The 26,715-nt window shown below is 40.4% G+C and overlaps 2 protein-coding genes across 4 annotated transcripts in view; both read left to right on the top strand.

The window, feature by feature from the left end:
* The first annotated feature begins 1,317 nt into the window (after positions 1–1,317).
* On the top strand, positions 1,318–21,210 carry xpo1a (exportin 1 (CRM1 homolog, yeast) a). Of its 2 annotated transcripts, none has more exons than XM_049571929.1 (25): positions 1,318–1,951; positions 3,226–3,355; positions 4,331–4,432; positions 5,242–5,314; positions 5,429–5,490; positions 5,578–5,622; positions 5,715–5,896; positions 6,600–6,648; positions 6,758–6,877; positions 8,706–8,834; positions 10,901–11,059; positions 12,940–13,122; positions 13,455–13,593; positions 13,991–14,172; positions 14,410–14,566; positions 15,281–15,444; positions 15,606–15,740; positions 15,840–16,023; positions 16,842–16,948; positions 17,418–17,612; positions 17,711–17,879; positions 18,293–18,427; positions 18,640–18,799; positions 19,539–19,635; positions 20,295–21,210. In XM_049571929.1, the coding sequence occupies exons 2-25, from the start codon at positions 3,230–3,232 to the stop codon at positions 20,439–20,441; spliced, it is 3,201 nt and encodes a 1,066-aa protein (XP_049427886.1). In that variant the 5' UTR covers positions 1,318–1,951; positions 3,226–3,229; the 3' UTR covers positions 20,442–21,210. The 2 variants fall into 2 exon arrangements, with proteins under 2 accessions (XP_049427886.1, XP_049427885.1); XM_049571928.1 differs by having other exon boundaries at positions 3,223–3,355.
* Positions 21,211–24,458: 3,248 nt separating this feature from the next.
* The window catches only part of usp34 (ubiquitin specific peptidase 34), a 75,393-nt gene continuing 73,136 nt past the window's right edge, over positions 24,459–26,715 (top strand). For both annotated transcript variants that reach the window (XM_049572470.1, XM_049572469.1), the window contains exon 1: positions 24,459–24,784. In XM_049572470.1, the coding sequence (XP_049428427.1) occupies positions 24,742–24,784 (43 nt within the window). In that variant the 5' untranslated portion in view covers positions 24,459–24,741. The remainder of the gene's footprint in view (positions 24,785–26,715) is intronic.

Here is a 26,715-nt window from a genome sequence, read left to right as displayed (position 1 = left end):
TTTTGCACACTTACACCTATAAGAGTTTCATCAGCGCATACATGTACAACAATCTTGATTCACTGCATATATTTAAGCGTGGGGAAATCTTTTCTGCCATTCTTTTAATATTCAAAAGTTCAGTGAGCAAAAACACCTACTACAGCTGCAGCTGAATAAAATAAAATTTCAGTATCTCTGAAACTGAAGCGAGAAAAATTTGAAACAAGCTTTGAAGAAATGGCAAGAACATAGTCTCTCAGAAAAGGGCCTTACAAAAACTAACTTTTATTCAGTGGTGGATGATGTACCTGAAAGCCATACTTGAGTAAAAGCACAGATATCTTATCAAAAATGACTCTGGTACAAGTTAAAGTCACCTATTAGAATATTACTTAAGACAAAGTCTTAAAGTATCTGATATTTACTGTACTTAAGTATCAAAAGATATTGTATTGTATGAAATGTAATGGAGTATTGAAAATAAAAGTACAAATAAATGCTGGTAATAAAAAGCAAGCGGTCAGAAATCTGAGAATTATGAAGTTATTTCTTTATATTGTACATCACTTTAAAAATGGAGTGTGTATTACACAAGGTCTTCAAAACGTAAAGGATTTAAAGAACTAAAATCCAGTTTTCCCTCTCTCGCTTTCCTTCTTTCACTGGTCTGTCCCTTCCTCCTACCTTTTCTATTTGTAGTAAGTAACTAAGATGCTTCGGGGACATGTATTGGAGTAAAAGTATAGATTTTGTTTAGAAAATGGAGTGGAGTAAAAGTGAAAATTGGCAGAAATATAAAGACTCAAGTAAAGTACAGATACTCCGAAAAAATACTTAATAAGTTGTATTACTTTGTTACATCCCACAAGTGCTTTTATGTTTCTTTTATTTGTATGTAATTATATGGATATTGTAACAGGCGACATCCATGTGCAGAAGATAACTGTCCTCAGGTTTGTGCATTTTATGACTGTAAAACAAATCTATCTGAAAGTACAATATTTATTTCTGAGATTAAGTGGAACTGAAGTATAAAGTTGCATAAAATTGAAATAATCAAGTAAAGTACGCGTTTCTTGAATGTGTAGTTAAGTACAGTATTTGAGTAGATGTATTAGTTACATTTCACTACTGAATTTAAGTTATTTATTGTTGTTCAGGGCCTGTGTGTTGTTGATGCTTATGGAGGTCACACACCCAGAAGGAGTGAAGTTGAGCAAGATTGACAGCTCCACCCAGCCTATGACATCGCGTGACGACGGCATCAGCACAGCCAATCAGGTGCCGGATGGGCGGGTACATAGTCCAAATTTTACGCGGCGCGCTACGGGCCGAAACACCGAGAATGAATATCCCGGTCTCAACCGGTTTCAACCGGTCCGTGGTTGGAAGCATGAGCTTAGAGGAAGAGCACACTTGCACGCATTAAAACATCTCTGCTCTCCAACAGTGTGTGCGAATAGAGCCAGAAATAAAAACGAGACTCTTTTACTTCGTGATTATGACCCGGAATACCGCTCTAAGTGTGACTCCGTGAATCTGTCTTGTTAGCTTAGCTTACGTTAGCCAGCAGACTTGAATTATCATTGACTTTTCCATTAGCACGCTAAGTTGCTATTAGCCTGGTGGGAGTCGGCTGTTAGTCACAAATAGCCAAAGAAAGATATGTTTCAGACTGGCTGAAGACAAGAAACAGTAGGCTGTGGTAAACTGCGGAAGGCTTTTAATACATCGCCAAGACTCGATAAGTATCCGACGCTAACGGCATTTTAAATTAGCGTTGTTGGTGTCATCCAGGAAAGCTAACATTAGCTTTCGGCTATCGAAGGTTAGGAGCAGTTTAAACGTGTGCCATGAGATAACGTTACACGGTTTACAACGCTTTGAGGGGATTAATATTCAGGTATTCATCTTCAAATCACATCGGTTAAACAATACTTGTTTTCGACGAGCGGACAGGACACACCAGGTAAGTTAAGCCCGATCAACAGTACGTTAACCTAACTTACCCAGCGTGAGCTAACGTTAGCATCCGTCAGTTTGAAAAAGTAACTAATGTGGTGTTATTGTCTGGGGGCTATCAACCGGTTACACGAACCAAACGTGACACAACACACTGTAGCCGGTGGATTGGAGCCTCCACGACCTGTTTCCAAGTGTTTTAATTCAATAGTCGTAAAACGGGTCTATCAGTCGGGTTGTGGTGAATGCGGCTCAACGTGCCCAGTTAGCCGGGTGGTGGTGGTGTTTCATCTTTACACGTTTATGATTTGTTTCGATGGGTGTCAAATCTGGACCACGAGGGCTGACTGGTTTTGACACATTTGAGCTGAACAAGAATAACTTGTTTCTGACTTTATTGCGACAAAGCGTGAAAGAAACGCTTAACATGATTGTAATACATAATTCCCCCTCTGTTTTGGCTTACATTTTCGAAATATTGATGCATCTATTAAATGTAGTGGTGGAAAAAAATGAAGATCTTTCACTCAAGTAAACGCAGTAAACCCGCAGTATTAAACACTCATATCAAGAAAAAGTGCTGCATTCATAATCGGACTCAAACTAAAATAAACAAGCATTAAAATGTATATTAAAAATAAAAGTACTCATTGTGCAAAGCGTCCCCATTCATCGTTTTATCATTGGAATATTACCATTGAAGCGTTAATGTGAGCTGCATTTTCATGATGTCAATGCAAGGGTAATTGTAACTACTTTATATACTGCTATGTGCTTTTATTTATAAGAATTTACTTTATATTATTTGATTGATCACGTTTTACATGTTAAATCTTAAACTGAAAAGTGCAGCTGTCAGATAAATGTGGAGAAACAAACTAAAATATATTTCCCTCTGAAAAGTAGCAGGAAATGGAAATACTCAACTAAAGAACAGGTACCTCAAAATGTAATTGAATACAGTACTTGAGTAAATGTACCGTAGAAGTAGAATGAAATGTACTTAGTTACATTCCACCACTGATTAAATATCATAAATGAGTTCCTTATTTTGTAATACAGTATTTTAAATGATTGATTGATTGATCCTGGATCTCAGGCCTCTACCAACAATGCTCATTAAATATGTATAAGAATACGCAAAATAATGAGAATCTAAGACATAAAATAGCTTTAGTTCTTAACCCTATTGCTAAAATCTCTACCTGTAGATGTGTGAACTACCAGGTGCTGCTGCTTTGATTGTAGTTTAAATAGTTTCTCCTCCCCTCCCGTCAGAAGCTCTATGCCAGCAGAAATGACGATGTTGGCGGATCACCCAGCCAGACAGCTGCTGGATTTCAGTCAGAAACTGGACATCAACCTGCTGGACAATGTTGTCAACTCCATGTACCATGACATTGGATCCCAGGTGAGGACCGGCTCCTTTTCACTGTGGGCTTCCACTTCAGGTGTCTGGATGGGATTCACATGTAGTTAGTGCATTTGATTATAAACAAGGTTAAAAGTATATTTGTTCAGTATCAAAAAATGAGGTATTTGCTCAGCTTAAAGGAATACTTAGCCCCAAAAATGACCATTTGTATATGATTTACTCTCCCTGTGTTACATTAAATTCCTGAAGAAAACATTTATTTTTCTCACATGCCTCCTTTTAAAGAAAGAATCCAAAAACTGAGATGATTCTTGATGAATTAAAGTCTTAGGAAACTGCTTTTAACAACAGCAAAACAAAATCAAAACCTTCATTTACAAACTCTAACACAACTTGTGCAGTATAATCCAAACCTCATTTACCCAGTCATGCACAGTACTTCCCAAACAGACAGCCTTTTCTGACAGGTATCTAAAATAAAATTGAACTTATCCATGCTGTCTCCAAAGCCAGACTCCATGTTCAGGTAAGATTGCTGTTTTTGTCAGTGGAGTCTGGCTTTGAAGGGAGCATGGATAAGTTTCACTTTCCTTTCAGTTCCTTATCAGAAAGGATTATCTGCTCACTAGTACTGAGCACATGACTGGATAAATGAGACTTGGATTACACTGCACAAGTTGTGTGAGAGTTTGTAAACAGATGTTTTGATATAGTGTTGCTGTTGTTAAACACGGTCCTCTATGACTTGAGTTCATCAAGAATTTTCTCAGTTTTTAGATTTTTTCTTCAAAGGAGGTATGCGAGAAAAACAAAATTTTCCTTTCAAATTCAACGTAACACTGGGTGAGTAACTGAAATACACACGGTCATTTTGCGGGTGAAGCATTCCTTTAACCATGCAGCTATTAGGGTGAGGTAAAGTCAAAAGTGATGTGTAAACTTAATGGAAATACACCTGAAGTTGATCTTTAAAACCTAAAGATTAACATTAACTGTGTTGCTCTCTTGTAGCAGCGAGTGGCCCAGGAAGTTCTCACCAACCTGAAGGACCACCCGGATGCCTGGACGAGGGTCGACACCATCCTGGAGTTCTCTCAGAACATGAAAACTAAAGTACGTACCTGACGCCTGCTGATGTAGCAGAGAAAAGCTACGAACTCCCATCAGCTGCTTGTTGACAGTCTCTCAAAGAGAGGCCAGTCTAATAATGTGAGCTGATGTTTATCAGTTTATCCACATCAGGCCGTGGCTTCCAGGGCAGTGAGGGTTGAGCATTAACTCTGCTCCAGCTCCACCGTACTTATTGGATTTTCTCTAGCAAACGGAAGCTTACCGTGTTTAATCTTTAGTTATCTGCAAAATTATTTCCATTTTTGCAGCGTGTTTGGTGCGAGACATTTGTTGTTGTGACGATAATATCTTCAAAGGTCAGTGCTGTCACAATGTTGATTTTCAGTTGAAGTTTTTGAGTTTCTCTTGGTGTCGCTGTTGTCTTTATTTATGCAGTTATGGTGGCTTTGAATGCTCATGCTGGCTATCCAAAGATAGAAATAGAACAGCATATAGATTCATTTTCAGCGGCTTGATATAGAGTTGATCTGCACTATGCTGTAACAAAAGATATTAACGTACATATGCTAACGTACAGAACTGTCATTTACATTCATTTTATGTTTTTGTGTAAGGATAATGACTAAAGGCGCAGGAATAGTTCGAAAGTGTTGAGCTGAGTATCTGCATGCATGAACATGCTCACACATGTTTTTCAGTGTGTGTGTTTCATGCCTACAGCCTATAAATCATAATACATATTCATGCATAACATTACCAGGAATACACTGCAAATACTGCACTGTGCTTAGCCCTCGTTTGTTGTTAATTAACTCTTGATGAAAAGAATATGTCTCTCTTTTTCCTCTCAGTATTACGCTCTGCAGATTCTGGAGACAGTCATTAAAACACGCTGGAAGATTCTTCCCAGAAATCAGTGTGAAGGTCAGTTTAATGACATTAGATACACAGATTGTGAAGGTGTTTTCTGGATGAGGTGTGTTGCTTGTCAGGGAAATACGTTTTGCATTTCCATTAAACTCTTGGGTATATTTTCAGGCATCAAGAAGTATGTTGTTGGTTTGATCATCAAGACTTCCTCTGATCCTACAAACATGGAGGTGGGGTTACTTTAATATAAGATATGCTTCTTTGTAAATGAACTGTTCAGCTCACTAACGATGCCACTGTTATGTGTTCATTTGCAGAAAGAGGGAGTGTACATTTCAAAACTCAACATGATCCTCGTACAGGTAAATAAATATCTGATTGTTTGACACAATGACTGAAGTGATGTGATGATGAGGCTGGTGACATACAACTCTTTTTCTCTGGACTGGTTTAGATCCTGAAGCAGGAATGGCCCAAACACTGGCCCACTTTCATCAGTGATATCGTGGGTGCGAGTCGGACCAGCGAGAGCCTTTGTCAGAACAATATGATCATCCTCAAGCTGCTCAGCGAGGAGGTCTTTGACTTCTCCAGTGGCCAGATGACCCAGGTGAAGGCCAAGCACCTCAAAGACAGGTAACTGATGACATTCTTACCCTCACACTAAACCAGTCTCACTCCTCTTGCCTAAACCTAGCCGAGATGTTACATAGATGAGGTGTGTGAAACTGAAATTCAGTGTGCTAATGTTAGCAGAGGTGCTAGCAGAGATAAATTTAAGGGGTGGGAGGGCAATAAGATGTGCTAGCTGCCGTCACCACGTACACTTTGGGCTCTGTGCTTACATAGATTTCAGAGGAGACCGGTGGCCTTGAGAAGTGCCTTTGCAGCTCTACTTGCCAACTTCTGCTTGTGTTAATTAGCAGTCCACGTGTTTTGGTATAGGTGGTTTTCACAACTAATGCGAACCAAACTCAAGCCACCATTTCAAGTGGACCTGGACATGGATTGACGTGCCATGCCCAGGTATGGTGCACAGTGTTCACACTAATCAAATGGATTTTTTGGTCAAAACTGGAAGCTTACTTGAATTTCTCACATTCCAGATATACCTATACCTTGATGGCAAGATCATGTATTGTTTGAGCGGTTAATCAGGTGTCGCATCATCCTCAAACTGAGCGTCACAACAAAGCTAATTTGGGGAAATTTGGTCAGACTCTAAAGTTTGCTGAGGGCAACCAGTTCAGGGTTACACTCTGTCTTCATCCACACTGTGGCCGCCCAGTTTAAGCCATGACTTCACCGTCACTGATGATCCCTTCTCTTTGTCTTTCAGCATGTGCAACGAATTCTCCCAAATCTTCCAGCTGTGCCAGTTTGTGATGGTAAGACAAACTTGACTCCAACCCAAGAAATTCTCAGCCTCTGATATTTTAATAAAAATACCAGTCTGTTCTCTTATGCACCGTTTTCTTCTCCTTCTTTTCTGTGTAGGAAAACTCCCAGAATGCCCCGCTGGTCCACGCCACGCTAGAGACTCTACTCCGCTTCCTGAATTGGATCCCTTTAGGTTACATCTTTGAGACCAAACTCATCAGCACTCTGGTCTACAAGGTAACCCAGCTCATATTCAGCCAGTCGATTAAAAGATTAGAAGAAGCATTTGTGTAGTTTGCCAAATCAGAGTAAGAAAGAGTTGGTGTGCAAACTTTACACACAATGACAGCTGCACATCGAGAGCTGCTCTGACAGACAAGTGACAGACTGTTTAAATGTGTTTTTAAAAATGCACAGTATTTTCAAGAGCAGTTTTTAAAATTAAGGGTAATAATCTTGAAGTAACATTAAAAACTTGCTTTGGCGCCTAATATCCCAAACTGTTGCTTTGTATCATAACTGATTCAGAACAAATATTTTCTATATACACTATGTTTTGTTTGGTAATGTCGTGTTACAGAGGCGCTCTCGCATTACTTCATCCTGCAGTATTGCAACAAAGAGTGAAACAGTGCCGTTGAACGCTCACCTTTTATTTATATCAGGTTGCCTAAGCAACTCGGCCAGGGAGCGTTCACACAAATATATTACTGTGCGTGTCTTTAAAGTATGGAGTATTTCGGAACATTGACTACCAAAAATCCTCAGATTATTATTTAGTGTAGAGCTGAAGTGATTACTGGTTTGTGACTTCATGCATCTGCTGATTAAAAGAAAATGATTTGCCAAAATTCTGCTAATTTATTTAAGGAATATTTAACCCCCCAATGATCATTCGTGTATACTCACCCAGGCAGTACTTTTATGTGCACAGTTAAGTTGAGCTACAGTTACAGCTCGACAAGGCCATTTAATTTGACTATACTAGTATACAAGCACAGGAGGGGAATCGATTTATTGACCTAAGTTGAGATATGCCCCCTTGCAGCTTGTTAGTATTGGATCTTTTTCTGTCCCAGAAGTCACGTCTCCTGATGTAGATTTCTCCATGTTGTTAATGGCTTCGTCTCCTGTTACACATTTATTGCTATTCGTCTTCTGGGTCAAAGCCCGGGACGGAAACTGTGGAGCATGCTCAGAGCGCCTCAGCCAGTTTGGATCTGATTGACTGTATACATGCAGGAGTCACATGATCTGGGTGTGTTAGTCTGACTTTCAGAAATTCAATTTAGTACAATTTCAGTCGGACTAACATGTTCATGTGTATTTTAAAAGTCTGGTTTTAGTCAGACTGACACAACAAATCAATTTTCTCTAATGTCATGTAAACATACTGACTGTTACCTTGAATTTGAAAAGAAAACTTTGTTTTTCTCACATGCCTCCACGTTGATGAAGAATCCAAAAAAGTGGGATATTTTTGATGATGGATAAACAGATGTTTCGATGATGTTGTTGTTAAACACGATCTAATCCATCAAGAGTTTTCTCTGTTTTTGGATTCTTTATTCACAGTGGAGACGTGAGAAAAACAGTTTTCCTCACAAATTAAGCATAACAGTGAGTGAGTAATTGACGTAGAGGGAGGCTGAGTTATTCCTTTAAAAGATTATTTATCAAGCACAAACATTCTCTGGTTTCAGCATGTCATATTTAAGGATTTGCTGCTTTTATCTGTTTTTATATCATCTAAATATCTTTGGGGCAATTTGAAGATGTCACCTAAAAACTAAAATAACTGATCAATAAATAAGTTATCTTTATTTGCAGCCCTTATTTAGTTTGCTGTTTGTCACACGTGATGTGCATGTGAACTACTTAATCCTGACCCACTCTGAGCGGCTGTCACAGTTTTGATACGAGCCTGCAGTCCGGGCTGTAAACACTGAATTCAGAAACTGCCTTTTTATTAATAGAAAAATGAGAAGTACTGACCGACAACACAGACTGAACAGTTAACCAGCAGTTTAGCACTGACATGCCTTGTTTTATTTGTGTGTTACAGTTCTTGAATGTGCCCATGTTCCGCAATGTGACGCTGAAATGTTTGACTGAGATCGCTGGAGTGAGCGTCAACCAGTACGAGGAGCAGTTTGTCAATCTGTTTACCCTCACCATGTGCCAGCTCAAACAGGTACACACACACACACACACACACACAATCATTTTTGAGTGGTGCTTAAGTTAATTGCACTCAGTATGATCACATACAACCACACTTACATGTGCCCACTCTGTTATTACGCACACAAACACACTTTGTGCCAACCTCCTCTTACCACACAGACACACTCACACAGATACAGTACGTAGAGTCTACAGGGAGCATAAACTCTCAGACTTGCTTTGCACACACACACACACACACACACACACACACACACACACACTGTCAGGCATTGTAACCAGTTTTCCGTTTGTTCACTGTTATTACAGACACAAATAACACATCTGTGGGCAGAGTGAACGGTGAACGTGTGAGTTCAACAGTCCTGATGGGACAGCACAGTCGAAAGCTGCAGGGTGGAAACAAAGCAAAAAGCACGAGTGGAACTCTTTGTATAGATTGTTAGTGTTTTGTGCATTTGTCATATAATCACAGCAGAGGTCTGGTCCCATTGACCTTCATCAGGCAGCACAGAGGTAAAGCAACACACTCCAGCTGACATAGGTGTGGTTGCTAACACTCTGGGCACACCTATAGAGAATATGCTTTTACAGACTGCCTGAGGCTAAACGATGACAAGCAAAGCAAAGAAATGCTTTCCGCGTGTCTGTATTAACTAATGGTTTTCTAAATGTAACATCTGAGTATTTTTACAAGACAACACCACTAGAACGTTTAATACTCATGTTAGTTTGATGGGACCAACAGATTCTGCTTTAGCAAGCAAGCAAACTTTATTTATGCAGCACTTTTCAGAACATATAGTGCTTTACTGGAGGAAGCGAGATAGAGGGAGTACAAGAAAAGGCAAAAACAAAGAGACTCCCCTGAGACTCTGCAAAAGACCATTTGAAAGCAAAGCGGCAACAACAGGGAAATTTCCAATCCAGCATCTTTATGCCTTCAGGTTCCTGTTCAGGTGTAATATTACGTCTGTTGTAGTTCAGTGTCGTGTTACACATCAGGCGGCACACATCACTCATCAAACATTTGAGCTGTCTCTAAGTCTTGAATATAAAAACCTGTCTGGAAACAATTTATAATCTTCATTCCAAATTGTCTCAGTGTATTTACCATCAGCATGTACACACACACACTCCTCACCAGGTGGATATAAATAGCTCCACCTGCCTGCAGTTGCTGTCATTGTGACAGTGGAAAAGTGAAATAATCTTAGTGTACAACATTTCTCATTTTCTATGCAGGTGTGAGTGTGGCTGTCAAGTCTGAAAAGCTCCCCGACAATAAGTGTTGCCAATAAAGAGTCATCAGGCCAGAAGTCGATGTTTATCTTTTATTTACATTCAAATCTAGAGCATTTAAAATTCATTTATGGAACAACAAGGCTTTCATTTGTGTATTAAACCAATTAAAAGTTAACAAGAAAAATCAGCCATCTTTCTGTCGCTGCTGTTAGCGTAACATAGGTTAGATGTAGTGCTGAAGGACCGTCTCTGAGCTGCTCTCTCCAGAGTCAGTTGCCCTGTCCTGCCCTGTAGCACGAGCTCACCTAGCAGCAGCGGCTAACATCCAACTCCGAGGAGTTTAACGGTCCCAGCAATCTCACACCAACACGGCAACAGCTCAACTCTGTCGTTAAATCCGTTAATGACCGGATGATTTTCTTGGTTTTTGTCCCATCTGATGTGAAACCTCCCAGTTTTCTGTGTTATCTGAATTTCTTTGCTGAAATGGTTCAGATCTTTAGTGTGAAAGTTCATTGTTGGCCCTGAAAACTTTGACAGAATACTTTAACTCATAGTTTACTTACCAGCCTTTTCAAAGCCTTAAACCCCATCTAATGGTTTTTCTCATCAGATGGTGTTTGTGTGGTTGCTTTGTTAGCTTTAGATGAAATGGTTTTCTTGGGTGGTCTCATGGCTCAGTGATTTAAGACTCAGGCTATTTACAGTAAATAGGATTTCCTCAAACAAAATACGCTGCAGATGCAATTATGGCAAAGCAAATGAGATGAAATGGAGTGTAAATAAATAAAGGTGAGTTTTTGATGTGATGTTGTGTCTTCTGGTCAGATGCTGCCTTTGAACACTAACATTAGAGTGGCCTACGCCAACGGGAAGGACGACGAGCAGAACTTCATCCAGAACCTCAGCCTGTTCCTCTGCACCTTCCTCAAAGAACACGGCCAGCTCATTGAGAAGAGACCCAACCTGAGAGAGACTCTCATGGAGGTAGGAGGACGAAACATTACACATTTCATTACAGAAAGAAATGTTTTCACTGTTCTAATTAAATTTTGTGCGGTCAAGTAAACAAACCCACAACCCTCAGCTGGTGGCTTGTAGTCATTTACGCCCCTGCTTTAGGGCTGTTGAAAAGAAACCTCCCCCTGACTGCTTTTTCCTGCCTCTCTCTCGTTTTGCCTTTCCTGTGTTGTCTTGATTACACCTTTGCAATGACATACATTTGGGAGTGATTACAGTGGGAAGGGCTGTTTTTCCTGTGGCTGTCCACTTGTATAAGTACTTACTTGGAAATAATTGTTCCAGGAGGAGACTGAGATGTTGAAAGCAGAAGAAGAAAAGGGCAAAAAGAGTCTGTAGCTGTTCAGTTAGACAGAGACGCACACACAGAGATCTAATGATCCGAGATGTTGGCAAGTGGCAAGAATAAAAACACAAGGAGATGTTTGAGACTCAAGGTTTTTTAGAATCACCTTTTATTTTATTTTTGAATCAGCCAATAAATCTGGGGCAGGGGTCGGCAACCTTTCCTATCCAAAGAGTAATTTTTGCCCACAAAGGAAAAAAATAAAAGAAACACACCCGTTTAGTCTAAATATGCCTATCATCATTACTAATGGGTCTAAATAAACATTTGTTTAATATGTTGTTACCACAAAGTGGCTCTACACTTTGCTGCTGATGATTATTTAGTACTTTAAGTTTGTAGCGTTGTGATAAAAGCAAATGAATCTGTCCACACACCATGAAACACTTTGTTGATTGTTTTTTGGATTTGGAATCCATCGCTTGCCTTGCTCGGGAAACTCGAGGCTACATTAACAGTGCTAATGATGTTCATCAGAGTTCAGAGGAAAAGGCGTCAGATCAAAGACCTGTGATGCACATATTAGTTGATGAAATATTAAATATTTTTTTTTATTCAGTGTGTAGCTTCACATTTATTCATTTCTTTATTATTCAGTATTGATTTTGGTTAGTGTGGTACATGACAGCTCTACATGTCAAATGAGACATTTAATCCTGACTAATAAAAATAATACAAACAGGGTAATAGAGATCCGTACAAGAAGGTGTACAGCACCAGTCCCAATCTGCAAAAAAATAATCAAGATAATAAAATTCAATTTGAATAAATAAACACATAATTATTGTCAGTGAAAATAATAAACATAAAAAAAAAATGAATGAACCCAAAAACAGAAAGTTTCATGTTAAAAATACACATTTATTAATGAATATTGTGAGAGTCACTTTAGGCTTACAGCAGTGATAAGTGAACATTTTAATCTTAAAATAACCATTAGTAATTTTCATATGATTTTTTGTCAGAAGTACAGGTAGCCACTAGAGGTGGGCTACAGTGCCACAGGTTGCCCGCCCTTGAGCTGGGGGGTGGTTGATGAGAAAGCTGCCACAATATACGTCACCTGCCACCAGATCAGCCAATAGCAAAACTCAATTGCAATAGCCGGGTTTCAGCCAGTAGAGGGCAGTCGATATGCATATTTTAAATACTTAAAATGTCAAGGTTTGGTCCTGAATTCATCAACAACACTACTAAATACCCATATAGATTGGTGGTCGACTGAAAAATGTGGTTTGGGGGTTTAGGTACCCCCCAAAAAGTAAAACCAATTTTCTCTTTGTTAAAACAGTTGTTCAGAATAGCACAGTTAGTCATTCATGTGTTTACCCAAGAAATGTTGTGGATATTTTGCACTAGTATGGAAGTCTTTTTTTCATCACATTGAGCCAGGAGAAACACGGCCCCAGCAAACATCAGTGAATTAATCATTATTCCTCTGGGTAACAGACAAAGTAAATTGCTTGACTGACTCATGTGACCTCACTGCCTCCTTCCTCAGGCCCTGCACTACATGCTCCTGGTGTCGGAGGTGGAGGAGACGGAGATCTTTAAAATCTGTCTGGAGTACTGGAACCACCTGGCAGCAGAGCTCTACAGGGAGAGCCCTTTCTCTACCTCCAGCACTCCGCTGCTGTCTGACGTTCCGCCACGCAGACACCTCTACCTGCCTGTACTCTCCCAGGTCGGCCCTCCACCCAACACACACTCAGATATTCAGACACAATGACATAACACAAAACTTTTACTACTGTAAACTGATTAATGAAACAAAAACAAACAGTGATGATTTTTCCAGTTAAATGTTTTCAGCATTTGGTTCATAAAATGGTTAAAAATGCGTTGTGATGTCATCAGGTTGCCTATTTTGTCAAACCAACCGTCACAGTGTACAAGCAGACGCACACACTGCACTGTACTTAAACATGCTTCAGATTAGGAAGATTGGTCCGTAGGCTCAACCAGAGGCTGTCGCAGACCCTCACATCCAACTCATTCCTCCTCTTCCTCTTGTAGGTGCGTCTGCTGATGGTGAGCCGCATGGCCAAACCAGAGGAGGTGCTGGTGGTGGAGAATGATCAGGGCGAAGTGGTCAGGGAATTCATGAAGGACACAGACGCCATTAACCTTTACAAGAACATGAGGGAGACTCTCGGTAAGTTAATGCACCTCTGTGGTGATAAATACGTGGTTCTGTTTACATCCACACAACGTGTTTTTGTTTTAAAACACATAACTCTTGCAACCTTTACACTTTACATCACAGCTACTCTTCAAATTCTGAAAGAAAACGGATTACGAGTTTTAGTCTTGACGAGCAGAAACAGATTTTGAAAATGATGACGCAGACACCCAGGTTCGCTTCCTGATTGGGTCTTATCAGTCTCAACAGGTCCTTATCTGATTCATTATGTGACCCTATTGCTGGATTATCATTTCGACACGGTGCACATAGAACATGGAAAATATAACCTGAAATGAGCAGTTGCTGAGATATTTCGTGTAAAAGTATCCACCATGACTTATCCATTTCTTCTGTATCTGTGTTTCAGTGTATCTGACCCATCTGGACTACGCTGACACTGAACGCATCATGACAGAGAAGCTCCACAACCAGGTGAATGGCACCGAGTGGTCGTGGAGGAACCTGAACATGCTCTGTTGGGCCATCGGCTCCATCAGTGGAGCAATGCACGAGGAGGATGAGAAGAGGTTCCTGGTCACCGTCATCAAGGTGGGACACACAGATGATAATGTAGTATATCACCATTAGCATCCATCTTCAAGCAGGAATAAGTTAGCCGTGTTGCCAAACACTGATTGGACTGTATGACAGAAGCATTTATTTCAGTCAATCCTAATTGCTTTCTCTGTAACCTTACACCATTTCACCCCGACGGTTAAAGACACAGCAGTGCTGATGTGTTGAACTGTGACCGACGTTAACAGATTGTGTGTGTCTTGTACTCAGGACCTGCTCGGCTTGTGTGAGCAGAAAAGAGGGAAGGACAACAAGGCCATCATCGCATCCAACATCATGTACATCGTGGGCCAGTATCCTCGCTTCCTCCGAGCTCACTGGAAGTTCCTCAAGACTGTCGTCAACAAGCTGTTTGAGTTCATGCACGGTGAGAAAGGACCAAGTCCTCCACACGGATCAGACAGAATCTTTTTACTTAAATCTTTCTTTAATTCTTTTTTCCCCTGGGAAATACACATTTATTATGGAGGAAGGTGGAGCAGTGTTTTGGTGACAGAACAGTGGGAACAATTCCATTTTTTTTTTTTTTTTGGATACCTTCTTTCAATGGCTTAATCTGAGAAGCCATTTTTTCTTTATTAAAAGAAGCCAAACGTCCAAAGTGTTACATTTAGTTTAAACAGAAGCAGGCATACAAGAACTGAAACTAAACTAAAATACAGTCTAAAACCTGTAATTAAAAAAAGGAACTGTCTGATCAAAGAACAAGTCAAGATGATCATGAATCTGACTCGGACATTTTAGGCCAACTGTAATAATACTTAATATTTTTCGTTACACAGTGCAATGGACACATTTAGTTTGGTACCAGAAAAGTTTTAAGGTTCGATGCCCAGCTTGATGAGTGACGGTTTTAATGTAGATTATAAATCTGACTGGAATTTGGGTTCTTATAGTGTCCTAAAATTGTTATTAAAATGGTAAAACTCTACAGGAGTTCCTTTTGCTAACAAACTAATGTACCTTCCTGTTTTGTCGAATTTTGGTGCTACATAAGTTCCTCTAAATATTTTATTAGATTAGTTACTTGAATTGTGATTAACGCTTAACGCTATTTTTGCGTTTTATCTCCCTCTCACAGAGACCCATGATGGTGTGCAGGACATGGCGTGTGACACCTTCATCAAGATTGCCCAGAAGTGCCGGCGTCATTTTGTCCAGGTCCAGGTGGGCGAGGTGATGCCCTTCATCGATGAGATCCTCAACAACATCAACACCATCATCTGTGACCTGCAGCCACAGCAGGTCAGTCCTGTCTCTGGGCTTCCTGTCAGCATTGAGTTTTAGTTGTCATTAATGTTTTGTTTTATTACGCAAGTATTTGTAAAACTTTGTCAGATGACATATGTTACATTTTGCAGTAAAATGTTTCTGAGTCAGACAAATTCCGCCCCTCATCTCTGCAGGTCCATACGTTTTATGAGGCCGTTGGCTACATGATTGGAGCTCAGACAGACCAGGCAGTTCAGGAGCTTCTGATAGAGAAGTACATGCTGCTGCCTAACCAGGTGTGGGACAGCATCATCCAGCAGGCCACCAAGGTGAGGACAGAGGCGGACTGATAGATTAAAATCTACTGATGTCTCCTTTATGCCCTCAGATGTTCTCATTTAATGTTGTTTGTGGACTCTCTGCTGCAGAACGTGGACATCCTGAAGGATGCAGAGACGGTGCGTCAGCTGGGCAGCATCCTAAAGACAAACGTCAGAGCCTGTAAAGCTGTCGGTCATCCCTTTGTTGTCCAGCTGGGACGAATCTACCTGGACATGCTCAATGTCTACAAGTGTTTGAGTGAAAACATCTCCTCGGCTGTCCAGACCAACGGTTAGTTGCTGTTTGCTCTCCTGTGTGTGTGTGTGTGTGTGTGTGTGTGTGTGTGTGTGTGTGTGTGTGTGTGTGTGTGTTTTAACAGGTGTTAAATAAAAAATGTTGGTACTCTGTCACAAAAACATGATTTAGGAGGTTTCCTTCAGTCGGCAGGAGTTAAAAACAAAGTTTGTGATTTACAGGAATGAAAGCGGAATGAAATGTCTGTCACTGCTGTCATTACATCAAAAACACTAGAGTCGTTAACATTATATTGATGTATTAATAAGTTGACACAAAATTAAACTTTGCTGTATTTAAATATTCCAAATGAGGATTCATTACACAGATCACATCATTGAAGACCCAACTATGCTTTACTTGCAGGTTTCATTGGTTCCTTTGTGTTTACGTGGCTCTCTTAAAAGAGGTCTTCAGCCATTTTGGCTTCTTGCTGTTTTTAAATACGCTGTTTTGGTTCACTGTCATTGATCTTGTGGTTGTTTTCAGCCACACTTGGCAGCTGTTTTCAAAAACTAAAACTTTAAATACCCACCGTTCACTACTGAACACTGCTCAGCTGTAAACAGCAGACAGACACAGTTAGGGACTAGCTTGTGAACTTCATGGAGCATTTGGCTGCTCAAGAGACATATTTCCCTCAGGAGTTGGTGGAGACCAAACACAGAGTTAAAATAGAGGAGCATATGAATGATCACGCTTCTCTGTGTCTGCTGGGTGTGTAAATACACAACTGTTTGCTGACAAGCTTGCCATATAAACTTAAAAAGGTGATGACTTATTGCAGGTTTTAATAACTGTCATCATTGCTACAGGTGAGATGGTGACCAAACAGCCCCTGATCAGGAGTATGAGGACGGTGAAGAGAGAGACGTTGAAGCTGATCTCAGGTTGGGTCAGTCGCTCCAACGACCCTCAGATGGTGAGTCCGAGCACACAAAGCTCCTCTGTGTTCGGTCAGTGTTCATTAAACTACAGTAAGTTGAAAACTGTGCTCACAATTTTTGAATTATGTCCAGTTCCTTCTCAAAAACAACAGCCATAACGTTTATAATCAAAAGCTAAAATCTATCAGTACTCCACTTCCACTGTAATGCTAACTGGGACCAAAGTGTTGACTGATCTGTTATATAAACAGGTACCAACTTGTAAATGGGTTTTAACAAGGTTTTAATTCGACTAAATCCTTTAAAATCAAATTTAAATATAGTATAGAAGAATTTTAATGTTGTAACCTGATATAATAGAGCTCTTCTTTTACATCATATAATAGGGAGTTTCTTCAGACTTCAAGTCTACTTCCTCTGTTGCCATTTCAAAGCCCACTTGTCGAAAACGATGAAACTCGCTGACAGTGTTGTCACATGTTCATGTGTGTTTCTGGGGTCCAGGTGGCAGAGAACTTTGTGCCCCCCCTATTGGAGGCGGTGCTCATCGACTATCAGAGGAACGTCCCAGCAGCCCGGGAGCCCGAGGTCCTCAGCACCATGGCAACCATCGTCAACAAGCTGGGAGTCCACATCACAGGAGAAATCCCCAAAATCTTTGATGCTGTCTTCGAGTGCACTTTGAACATGATCAACAAGGTCTGTTTGAGTCATTTAACCACAGCTGGTATCAGGTGAAATCTCCTAGAAACAATAAGTGTAAGTAACGACTTTTCGTTTTCTTCCTGCTCCATCAGGACTTTGAAGAATTCCCAGAACACAGAACCCATTTCTTCTACCTCCTTCAAGCCGCCACGTCCCAGTGCTTCCCAGCCTTCCTGTCCATCGCCCCTGCTCAGTTCAAACTGATCCTCGACTCCATCATCTGGGCCTTCAAGCACACAATGAGGAATGTGGCCGACACAGGTCTGAACTGGCATCAACTCATCTCATCGGATAGAGAGTTCACACAAATATAGAGAATATAGCAAAGTCACTAAATTCATCTTGAAAAGGCTGAATTTTTTTTGATAATGAAGTCAGCCTCACAATGGTTTTGTAAATCTAAGAAGCTTTTTTTCCCCCAGTCAGTTAAATGATTTCACCGTTTAGAGATGTAGCAAGTTTGACCCTTTTAATAAGGAAAAATCAGAAAAAAACTGCTTGATTTTCTCGTTTTCTTCATTTTGATGAAGACTTCTTTGATGGCAAAATACAAATAAGTTGCAGCTGGAACACAGTGTTTCACTTTGACAAACCTCGTCCTGCTGTCTGTAAACAAAAGGCTCCTCTTTAGTGTGTCTCTGTTGGTTTAATGAGCATCTCCATGTCTCCTGCAGGTCTACAGATCCTGTACACTCTCCTGCAGAACGTCTCTGGAGAGGAGGCAGCAGCTCAGAGCTTCTACCAGACGTACTTCTGTGACATCCTGCAACACATCTTCTCTGTGGTCACTGATACGTCTCACACTGCAGGTGAAGAAACTGACCTGCTGGCATCTGGGACCAGTGTGGAAAACAATCAGACTCAAAAAAATACAATACTCTGTTTGGTTTTGCACATATTTGCTCTCAGAATTCACAAATCAAGATAGGACTACTGACTCTTTGGGTTTTCTCTGAGGACCAATTGTGTTAAACATACTCGACACATAAAAACATCCAAGTTTTTTGCTTCCTGTCCGCAGGGCTAACCATGCACGCCACCATCTTGGCTTACATGTTCAACCTGGTGGAGGAGGGGAAGGTCAGCGTTGCTCTGAGCGCAGCCAGTGCGGCCAACAACCAGGCGCACATCCAGGAGTACATCGCCAACTTGCTGAAGACGGCCTTCCCCCATCTACAAGAGTAAGTGGGCTTCAGCCTCGACAGGTGAACCCTGGTGGGGTCTCATGAGCTGAGTGTGTTTCATTAACATTTGCCATGTATTCACTGCTTTTTTAGTGGAGGACATTTTACACAAATGCATAGGGGATCAACGGAAATATCATATAACTGAGATACTTTCAGCACAGCCACATCAATATATTAGAATGTACTAAAAACACAGTTTGAATGAAGGCTGCAGCTGCGATCACAGACATATCCTCAGTGCGAGTTTGTAGTCCCAAACTCTGGAAGTGAGTCAGCACTTTTGACCTCGAGGTACCAGGGAATATTCTTACTTAGTACACTTTGATTTCTACAGAAAAAAGGCCTGAGGTTGACAGTAGGCTGAGAGAGTTGTTCCACAAAATGAATCACACCCATGACACTCCTAAGTTTTGAGGCAGATTTGTGTTTATATAGTGGTAATTTAATGTGGCTCAGATTATTTTTGAACAAAAGAAAGGATAATCCTCAAAATCCACTGAAAAGTTTAACTGAAAATGAAACTGCAGATGTACCTTCTTTTGATTAAAAGCAGCAAATCATCACTCTTATAGGAGTTTTCTAAAGGGAAAATGCCTACGTGAATAAATAGTACATCAGATAAGAATTAATTAAATTCATCAAAAGGTCATATTTGCTGCAGGGTGGGTTTCTCCTCCCTTGTACATGCTGTGCTGTTGGCAGTCTAGCGGCTAATTGAGTTTCTTGTCTTCAGCGCCCAGGTGAAGGTGTTTGTAACTGGTCTGTTCAGCCTGAATCAGGACATCCCTGCCTTCAAGGAGCACCTGAGGGACTTCCTCGTGCAGATCAAGGTGAGTGTCCAGAGGAGATGGAAAACACTAGAGGTGAAAAACAGACCACGGAGGATGTGATAAAATAAAAATGTTTTCGTGAAGCTAACTGACAGTTAGGTCCAGGTTCTCGGCCACATGCAACACAGAAAAAAAGGGTCGGCTGCCTCTCGTTCACAGTGAAGCTGCTAAAGGAAAATAAAAACGACTCTCTAGTCTCTACTATATGTTACTTTATTCAGTCACGTCACTTATATTTTACTTAGATCAGTGGTTAGTTAAAAAAGACACGTTGGTGGTGACAAAATAATTAAAACGATCCAGTTAATGAATTCAGTACCAGTTAATATAACCTATGCTTCCAAACCCTGCAAGAAATACAGGTGGTATAATTCTTTATTTAACAGAAGTGGCAACTCTTTACACATAAAATATAAGCTCAGGGACATCATTACTTGTTCATGTTTGTAAATCAACAAAGACGTTTCATCTGTTTTAATCTGATCGGCAGCATTTGAAAGCTACAACCTGTGTCAGATTATTTTAACGTCTGAGTGAGAGACTGAGTGGAAAATGTGAGCAGTGTCGGTCTCCCTCTGTGGGAAAATGGCAGTTCGGCCAGCTTGAATCTAAAGCCTGATGTCGAGCGCTGCTGAGCCTCTGCTTGTGTGGTCCTGCAGGAGTTTGCTGGCGAGGACACGACGGACCTGTTCCTGGAGGAGAGGGAGACGGCTCTGCGCCAAGCCCAGGAAGAGAAACACAAGCTCCAGATGTCAGTGCCCGGCATCCTCAACCCTCACGAGCTGCCGGAGGAGATGTGCGACTGAAGCAGCAGCGGCAGTGAACAGCGTGTACAAAACAGCTCTGAAGGGGGAAAGGGGTCGAGAGAGCAAGGACGCTTCCTGTTGATAAATTGTTTTCTTTTCAAGTGTGTTTGTGTGCGAATGTGTGTTTGAAAAGAGAATGAGGGGCCAGACGAAGGACCCCAGCACTCGGTTGTACGTCGACCAAATCAATGTCAATATGTAAATGAAATTCGTCCCCCTGACCCCCGTCAACCCTGGCGCCGACTTGTTTTCTTTTTTCCTACAAACTTATTTTATACAATTTTTTTGTGTGTAACATGCCATCTTTTGTTAATTTTTTGCTAATTAAAGCTTTATATTTGGCCATACAGTTATTTTACACCTGCATGAAGTTGGAAGAATTATTTTTAATCCCTCTTCACCCCCTCAATTCACCTCCTCTCCTATTTGTTAATATGTAATATATAATGTTGAAACCCTCGCGTTGGTTAGTTGACAGATTGCTCTGGTTTCTGAAGTGCCATGTGCATGGTGCAGGACGAATGTGATGCTCAAGGGGTAGTCGTGTACTTCCTTGCTTCCTTTGTTGTCTTGTTTTGGTTTGTCAGTGTGTTTATTGTTTTTTTTGTTTTGTTTTGTTTTGTTTTTTTCTTTCTCTCTGGCTCTCTGAGTCGGAGCTTCAGTTGGACCGCTCTGCGTTTGGATGAGAAGGAAAGCTGTGTGCATATCATCCTGTTTGTAAAGCTGTCTTAGTACTCTGAGAATATAAAGTTGGCTATTTTTACAAAAAAAAAAATACAAGTGTGTGAATCTGCTTCTTCCCCAAAGCTGTGGAGGTTACAGAGAACCTGGAAAAGGCGAGGAATGTCACAGCTCGTCTTCCAGGACCTGAAGGGTTACTGCACATGACATATATTCTAAAGGTTTTGGAAAATTTGACATTGAGCTTGGCTGTGGAGAGATACTTTTGAGGAAATGATGCCCAAACTGGGGGTGTTGCAGAGGAGTCACACCTGGCGGAAAAATGTGGAGTGAAGCTAAAGGCGGTTTTCACAGCAGACATTTTAGCTTTGTCCCAGTCCCACACTTCACTTCTTGTCAACTAATATTCAGTGGTGGAAGAAGTAGTCAGATCTCGTGCGTTAAAAATCACAAGTAAAAGTACAAAAGTATGAGCTTCAAATATACCTACAGTAGCAGCAGTGTAAGTACTCATTATTCAGAATGATATATGTAACTGGATTATAATTATTAATGCAGTAATGTGTTTCTTTAATATTGCAGCTGGTAAAGTTGGAGCTCATTTTTATTTATATAGTGCTGGAAGGCTTCATCTATAATAATGCGTCATAATTTATTAGTTAATTTATATTCTGTAGTTATCTGAATCTGCAAAGTAACTAAAGCTGTCAAATAAATATGGTGAGGTAAAATGCAGAGGTATAAAGCAGCAGAAAATGGGAGTACTCAAAGTGTCTCAAAATCATACTTGAATAAATGTACTTAGTTACTTTCCACTGCTAAAGCTACAGGGGGCTGCAGTAGCTCAGTCCCTTGGGGCTTGGCTTTGGAACTGGTGGATTGCTGGTTCAAGTCCCTGTGTGCACCAAGTGTGGAGTCCTGGGCACTGCTGAAGTGCCCCAGAGCATGCGCCAAACCCCCAAACTGCTCCAGGTGCATCACTCGTGGCTGACCCTGGGCCACCCTGCACCCCTGAAAATGCTTACCTCTACTGCAAATTAATTGCCAGGGGGAAAATTGTGTAGCTTGACACATAATGATGAAGATAATTTACATTATTACCTGAACTGCATTACAATAATTGATGGAACAGTGTCGTCATTATTAGTTCCTCCTTGTGACGAGTGACATCAAACAAGCTACTGCTCATTAAAGTAACTCCTGAATGTCCCATGAGAGCATCAGCACAGCTTTCATTGTGCATCCAAAGTTCATTTCACTCAGTTCAGTGGTACGCAGACGGACATCGTGGGATGATTTTCCAGACACTGGTCAAACAACGCGACAGTTGACTTTTCCAAGAAAAAGCTCTGCTCTGTTAATCGAGACCCAAAGAAACACTGTGAGTTGCCAGTTGTGATATTAAAAGGGTCTGAAGTTTGTAGAAGATCGTTGGCAAGTTTATACCAGGTTCTGATCTTGGGAAAGAGCTTTCTTTAGCCTACACACAAAAACACAAAACTACAGTGGGTCCTGAGAAAGTTTCGGCACATGAGTCTGACTATAGAAGAAGCTTTAAAGTCACCTGTCCCTGTGATGTGAACGGCTGGGCCTGAAATTAATCAAAGGTCTTTGAATAATGGGGGATGTACCTGTTCAGTTAGTGTAAGATATGATTTATTATATCAAAGGAAATGAAAACAGGCAGGGTGACAAAATAATTTCTTTTCCCTCCCTTTATAACAAGCATGTAGTTTAAGTACACTGCACAACAGTGGAGGAAAATAATAAGAACATTGACACAAGTACAATTTTAGGTACTTGTAGCCTGCTTTACTCATGTATTGGCATTTCTGCTTCTTTATACTTTGACTCCACCTCAGAGGCAAATACTGAACTTTTTACTTCACTACATTTGTTTGATAACTTTAGTCGTCTTGCACTTTCAGATTATTTGTAAAAAAGATAAACCAAATAATAAATTTAGTTGTAATATTACAAATGAAGCTACTCAGCAGTATATAAAGTTATTAAAATGATTCCCACCTGCAACATTAGTGATGCTTACACGTCCATCTATCAGTGATTAAAATCCTGATATTTACATTTATATTTTGCACAATAAATACTTTTACTTTTGGTACTCTTAAGTATGTCTGCACTGTGGCATTGCTGCTTTTACTTCCTTAAATATTAGAGTACTTCCACCTCTGCTGCACAGACAAGAAAAACTAAAAGACATGAATATATATGTTAAAAAAAAAACAAGTACATTAACCTCATCACATGATTTTGTAGTAGACATGGATTAATTAATCAATTATGTTTATTTGAAACGCGCCTGACTGTTTAAACTGTAAAAAGACTTACATGTTATACCAGGGAAAATGTAAATGAAAGCTTAAAATGTAACATGAAAACATTAATATTCTAATATGTATTTTTGTCTGATTAAAATTTACAATGTAATATTAACATTCTTTCATTTCAGTATTTTGCATTAATTCCTTTAAAGTCGTGTTGATTATTTTGTCTGCAGTTTTATTTTCACCGTTACACCAGCTTAGAGCAAAAAAGACAAAGACAACTAGCAACAAACAAACAACAACTATATAATACTTTAATAATAATAATAATAATGCAAAAACTTTTTTTTTTTTAAAAAAAGAGTATTTTTTTACTGTACATGTGTGAAGTAGACATGGTACATGTAGTAAAAAATGTAATGAAAATTTGACTGTAAAGTTGTAGCTGTAAGTATGAGTCAGATAATTTAAAGATAGTATTAAAATCGTTATATAGCTGGGTGTTAAATGACTAAAACTGAACAACAGCAAAAAGTAAATAAATAAATGGAAATAAAAATATATACATTTTATGTAATACAAACACTGAATAAATGAAGAAATAGGTAAATGAATAAATAAAATTGCTAAAATTAATATTTCACCGCAGTTGCCCTTGAGAGTTTAAATTTAATTCAACAAAAGCACATAATGAGTAATCAATATACAGGGGATAGTGTAAAATAGAACAAACAAAAGAGCATCACGCTGGACAAAAATATTACACAAACATACAGATATGAAGTGTTCTGATAGCTTTTTGTGAAATGAATTATAAAGTAGTTTCACATATATAAATAAATTAATAAGTAATATATTTATGTTATACATTATCAAATGTGTTATAAACATATTAATGACACTGATTATTCATCACAGACAGAGCAGTCGTCCTTGAGATCCAAAGAAAAGGTTGAAACCTCACTTTCGTTTGGAAGGTATCGCGAGACTTGCGAAAAAATCCGAACAGGCTAAAGAGACAACACGAAAAGTCCCGAACTATTCCCCCCCTCCTTTTTCATCATGGCTGCTGTGTCTACTCTCTCAAGTAACGCTCAGATTGGACACTGACTCGATTTCTACCTTCCAGTGCCTCTTAACTTTTGGTGTACATCAACTTCGCTTGGATGCAAATCACGTTCTACACTTTGTTGTCCCCCCTGGTTTCATTTAGTGGGATAACCTTCACCAATCACTCCCTCCACTGGGCCTTTTTTTTTTACCCCAAAAACCAACTGCCAGCCAACAACAGCTCCCAGTGCAATGGTTTGACTCAGTTTTCCTCTTCATGAACAATGTGTGAAAACTGCGCCGAGCTGGTGGAGGTTTTAAATGAAAGTAAGTAAAGAAATAATTTCATTTACACGCTGAACTAGCTGCTTGATATTAGCATCGGTGTCCACTGGAGCTTGGTGTTAGCTCGGTGGCTAGCTAAATATAACTTTGTGTGTTTTTGTGATTAGCTCGTCTTTTCCGTCCAGACTTTGCAGCCGTGGGACAACTGGAAGTAATGTCGGTGTTTCTGCGTGTTTCACAGTCAATGACAGTTTTGTCTTCGTGTCACACGGTGTCGGTTTTGATATGAATGCCACATCCAAATTGGCAGATCAGTTTTTGGGGGCCTGTCTGTCAAACACTCCACACAACTCCCACAAGCTAATAGCTGCCTAACTCGACTCACAATCTTATCAGCTCGATCGGTTTTTGTACGTGACATTACAGCCATGACTTAAAATACTTTGGCACTGTCAAACACGGTGCACAGGAGCGGGTTTTAAGGCTGCGAAATTGTGCTGAAACTCCGACCTGCACCGATTTTGGAAGTTAGCAGAGTTAGCTTAGTTTAGCTACAGCGAGCGAGCCTGACTTTGTTTGATGTGTTTGTCAGGTCAGTCTGCTAGCTGTCCACTCCGCTGCCACCCCATTGTTTTGCAGATGGTTCACAATCACAGTTCAAAATGCCCTGCTGACTGTCAGTAACACGCTCGCTGTCCATATCGCTGACACGAACATGATGATGTATATTTCTTGTGTGGGTTTTGGCGAGTCTCTTGAATGTAGTGTAAGCTAGCGGCAACTAAGCTAGCCCAGAAAATTAATGGCTGCAACGAGGCGCATATTTTGGCACACAGCTCATCGTTAATCCTCGGTAGCTTGTGCATGTTTTTCGGGTCGATGTCGTGTGCACCGCGGCCTCACTCCTTTGCTCGCTTTGGTGGTAAAATGAATCTTGCATTGAAGTCTTATTTCCACATGCAAGGCTAACGTCAACTTAAGCCAGCAAACGTAAATACAAGGTTGCCGTTATAGCTACAAGTTAGCCCAGGCGTGCTAACCGGGCCTTGCTGCACTTCAGGGCTGTCTGCAAGACACTGGACAAAGCCTGTCTGTGTTATAACACTGTTTGTAAAGCTGTTACAATGCTGCGATTGACGGTTTATTTGTCGTTTTCCCGTGTGTGTGTCCAGCCTATTGTGTGTGTCATGAGCTTGTGTGACTGAGAACGGAAAGCTCCTCCTGCAGGCTCTGTAGGAATCCACTTTAATAGACAGTCATGCACCTGACTGTAGCATGGCCTCACTTACTCAAACTTATAAAGGAACTCCAGCTGATTTCTTTTTGAGTTGTTGGTGTGAATTAGAAGATAAGCCCTTTGGGAGTGTGTGCGTACAAATATTAAATTGTGCGTGGGTTGTGGCCACCTGTTTTGGGAAAGGAATGCCATTTTCATTGTACATTATATGGCTGGAAGTATGTGGACACCCAGCTATTACAGACGTGTGTGACACTTGCTGAACATATCATTTTCAAAACCATGGGTATCACACTGATGCTATCACAGCCTTCTGTCTTCTGGGAAACTTTTCATTAGATTTTTTTTTTAGGAGTTGGCTGCAGGGATTTTCCTCCCATTCTGCAACAAGAGTATTATAACCCTTTCATACAAGCAATGCATGCTCCAACTGCCATGTTGCTGGGTCTTCAGCCATATCTGGTTGTCGTTCAGAAACCGTACAAGTCAACAGAATTGCATTCATGCAAAATAAAAGTAAAGTCTGTCTTGCCCACGCCTGCACGCTCTCAGTTTGGCTGTTTCTCCTTTTGTCTCCCTCTTGTTAGGGAGTCCATCAAATGACATTTAAAGGTCAATATCATTAATTTTCCATTCTTAATGGAGACGGCAGGTCACCAAAGGCGGGCAGCCGTGCTGGTCTGAATAGGTTATTAGTGAAGTCGGGCGCTGATGTAGGGTGATGAGGCCTGGCTTG

The sequence above is a fragment of the Epinephelus fuscoguttatus genome, linkage group LG3 (genome assembly GCF_011397635.1).
Source record: "Epinephelus fuscoguttatus linkage group LG3, E.fuscoguttatus.final_Chr_v1".
NCBI lineage: Eukaryota > Metazoa > Chordata > Actinopteri > Perciformes > Serranidae > Epinephelus > Epinephelus fuscoguttatus.
This window is presented reverse-complemented; position numbering and strand designations above follow the sequence as displayed.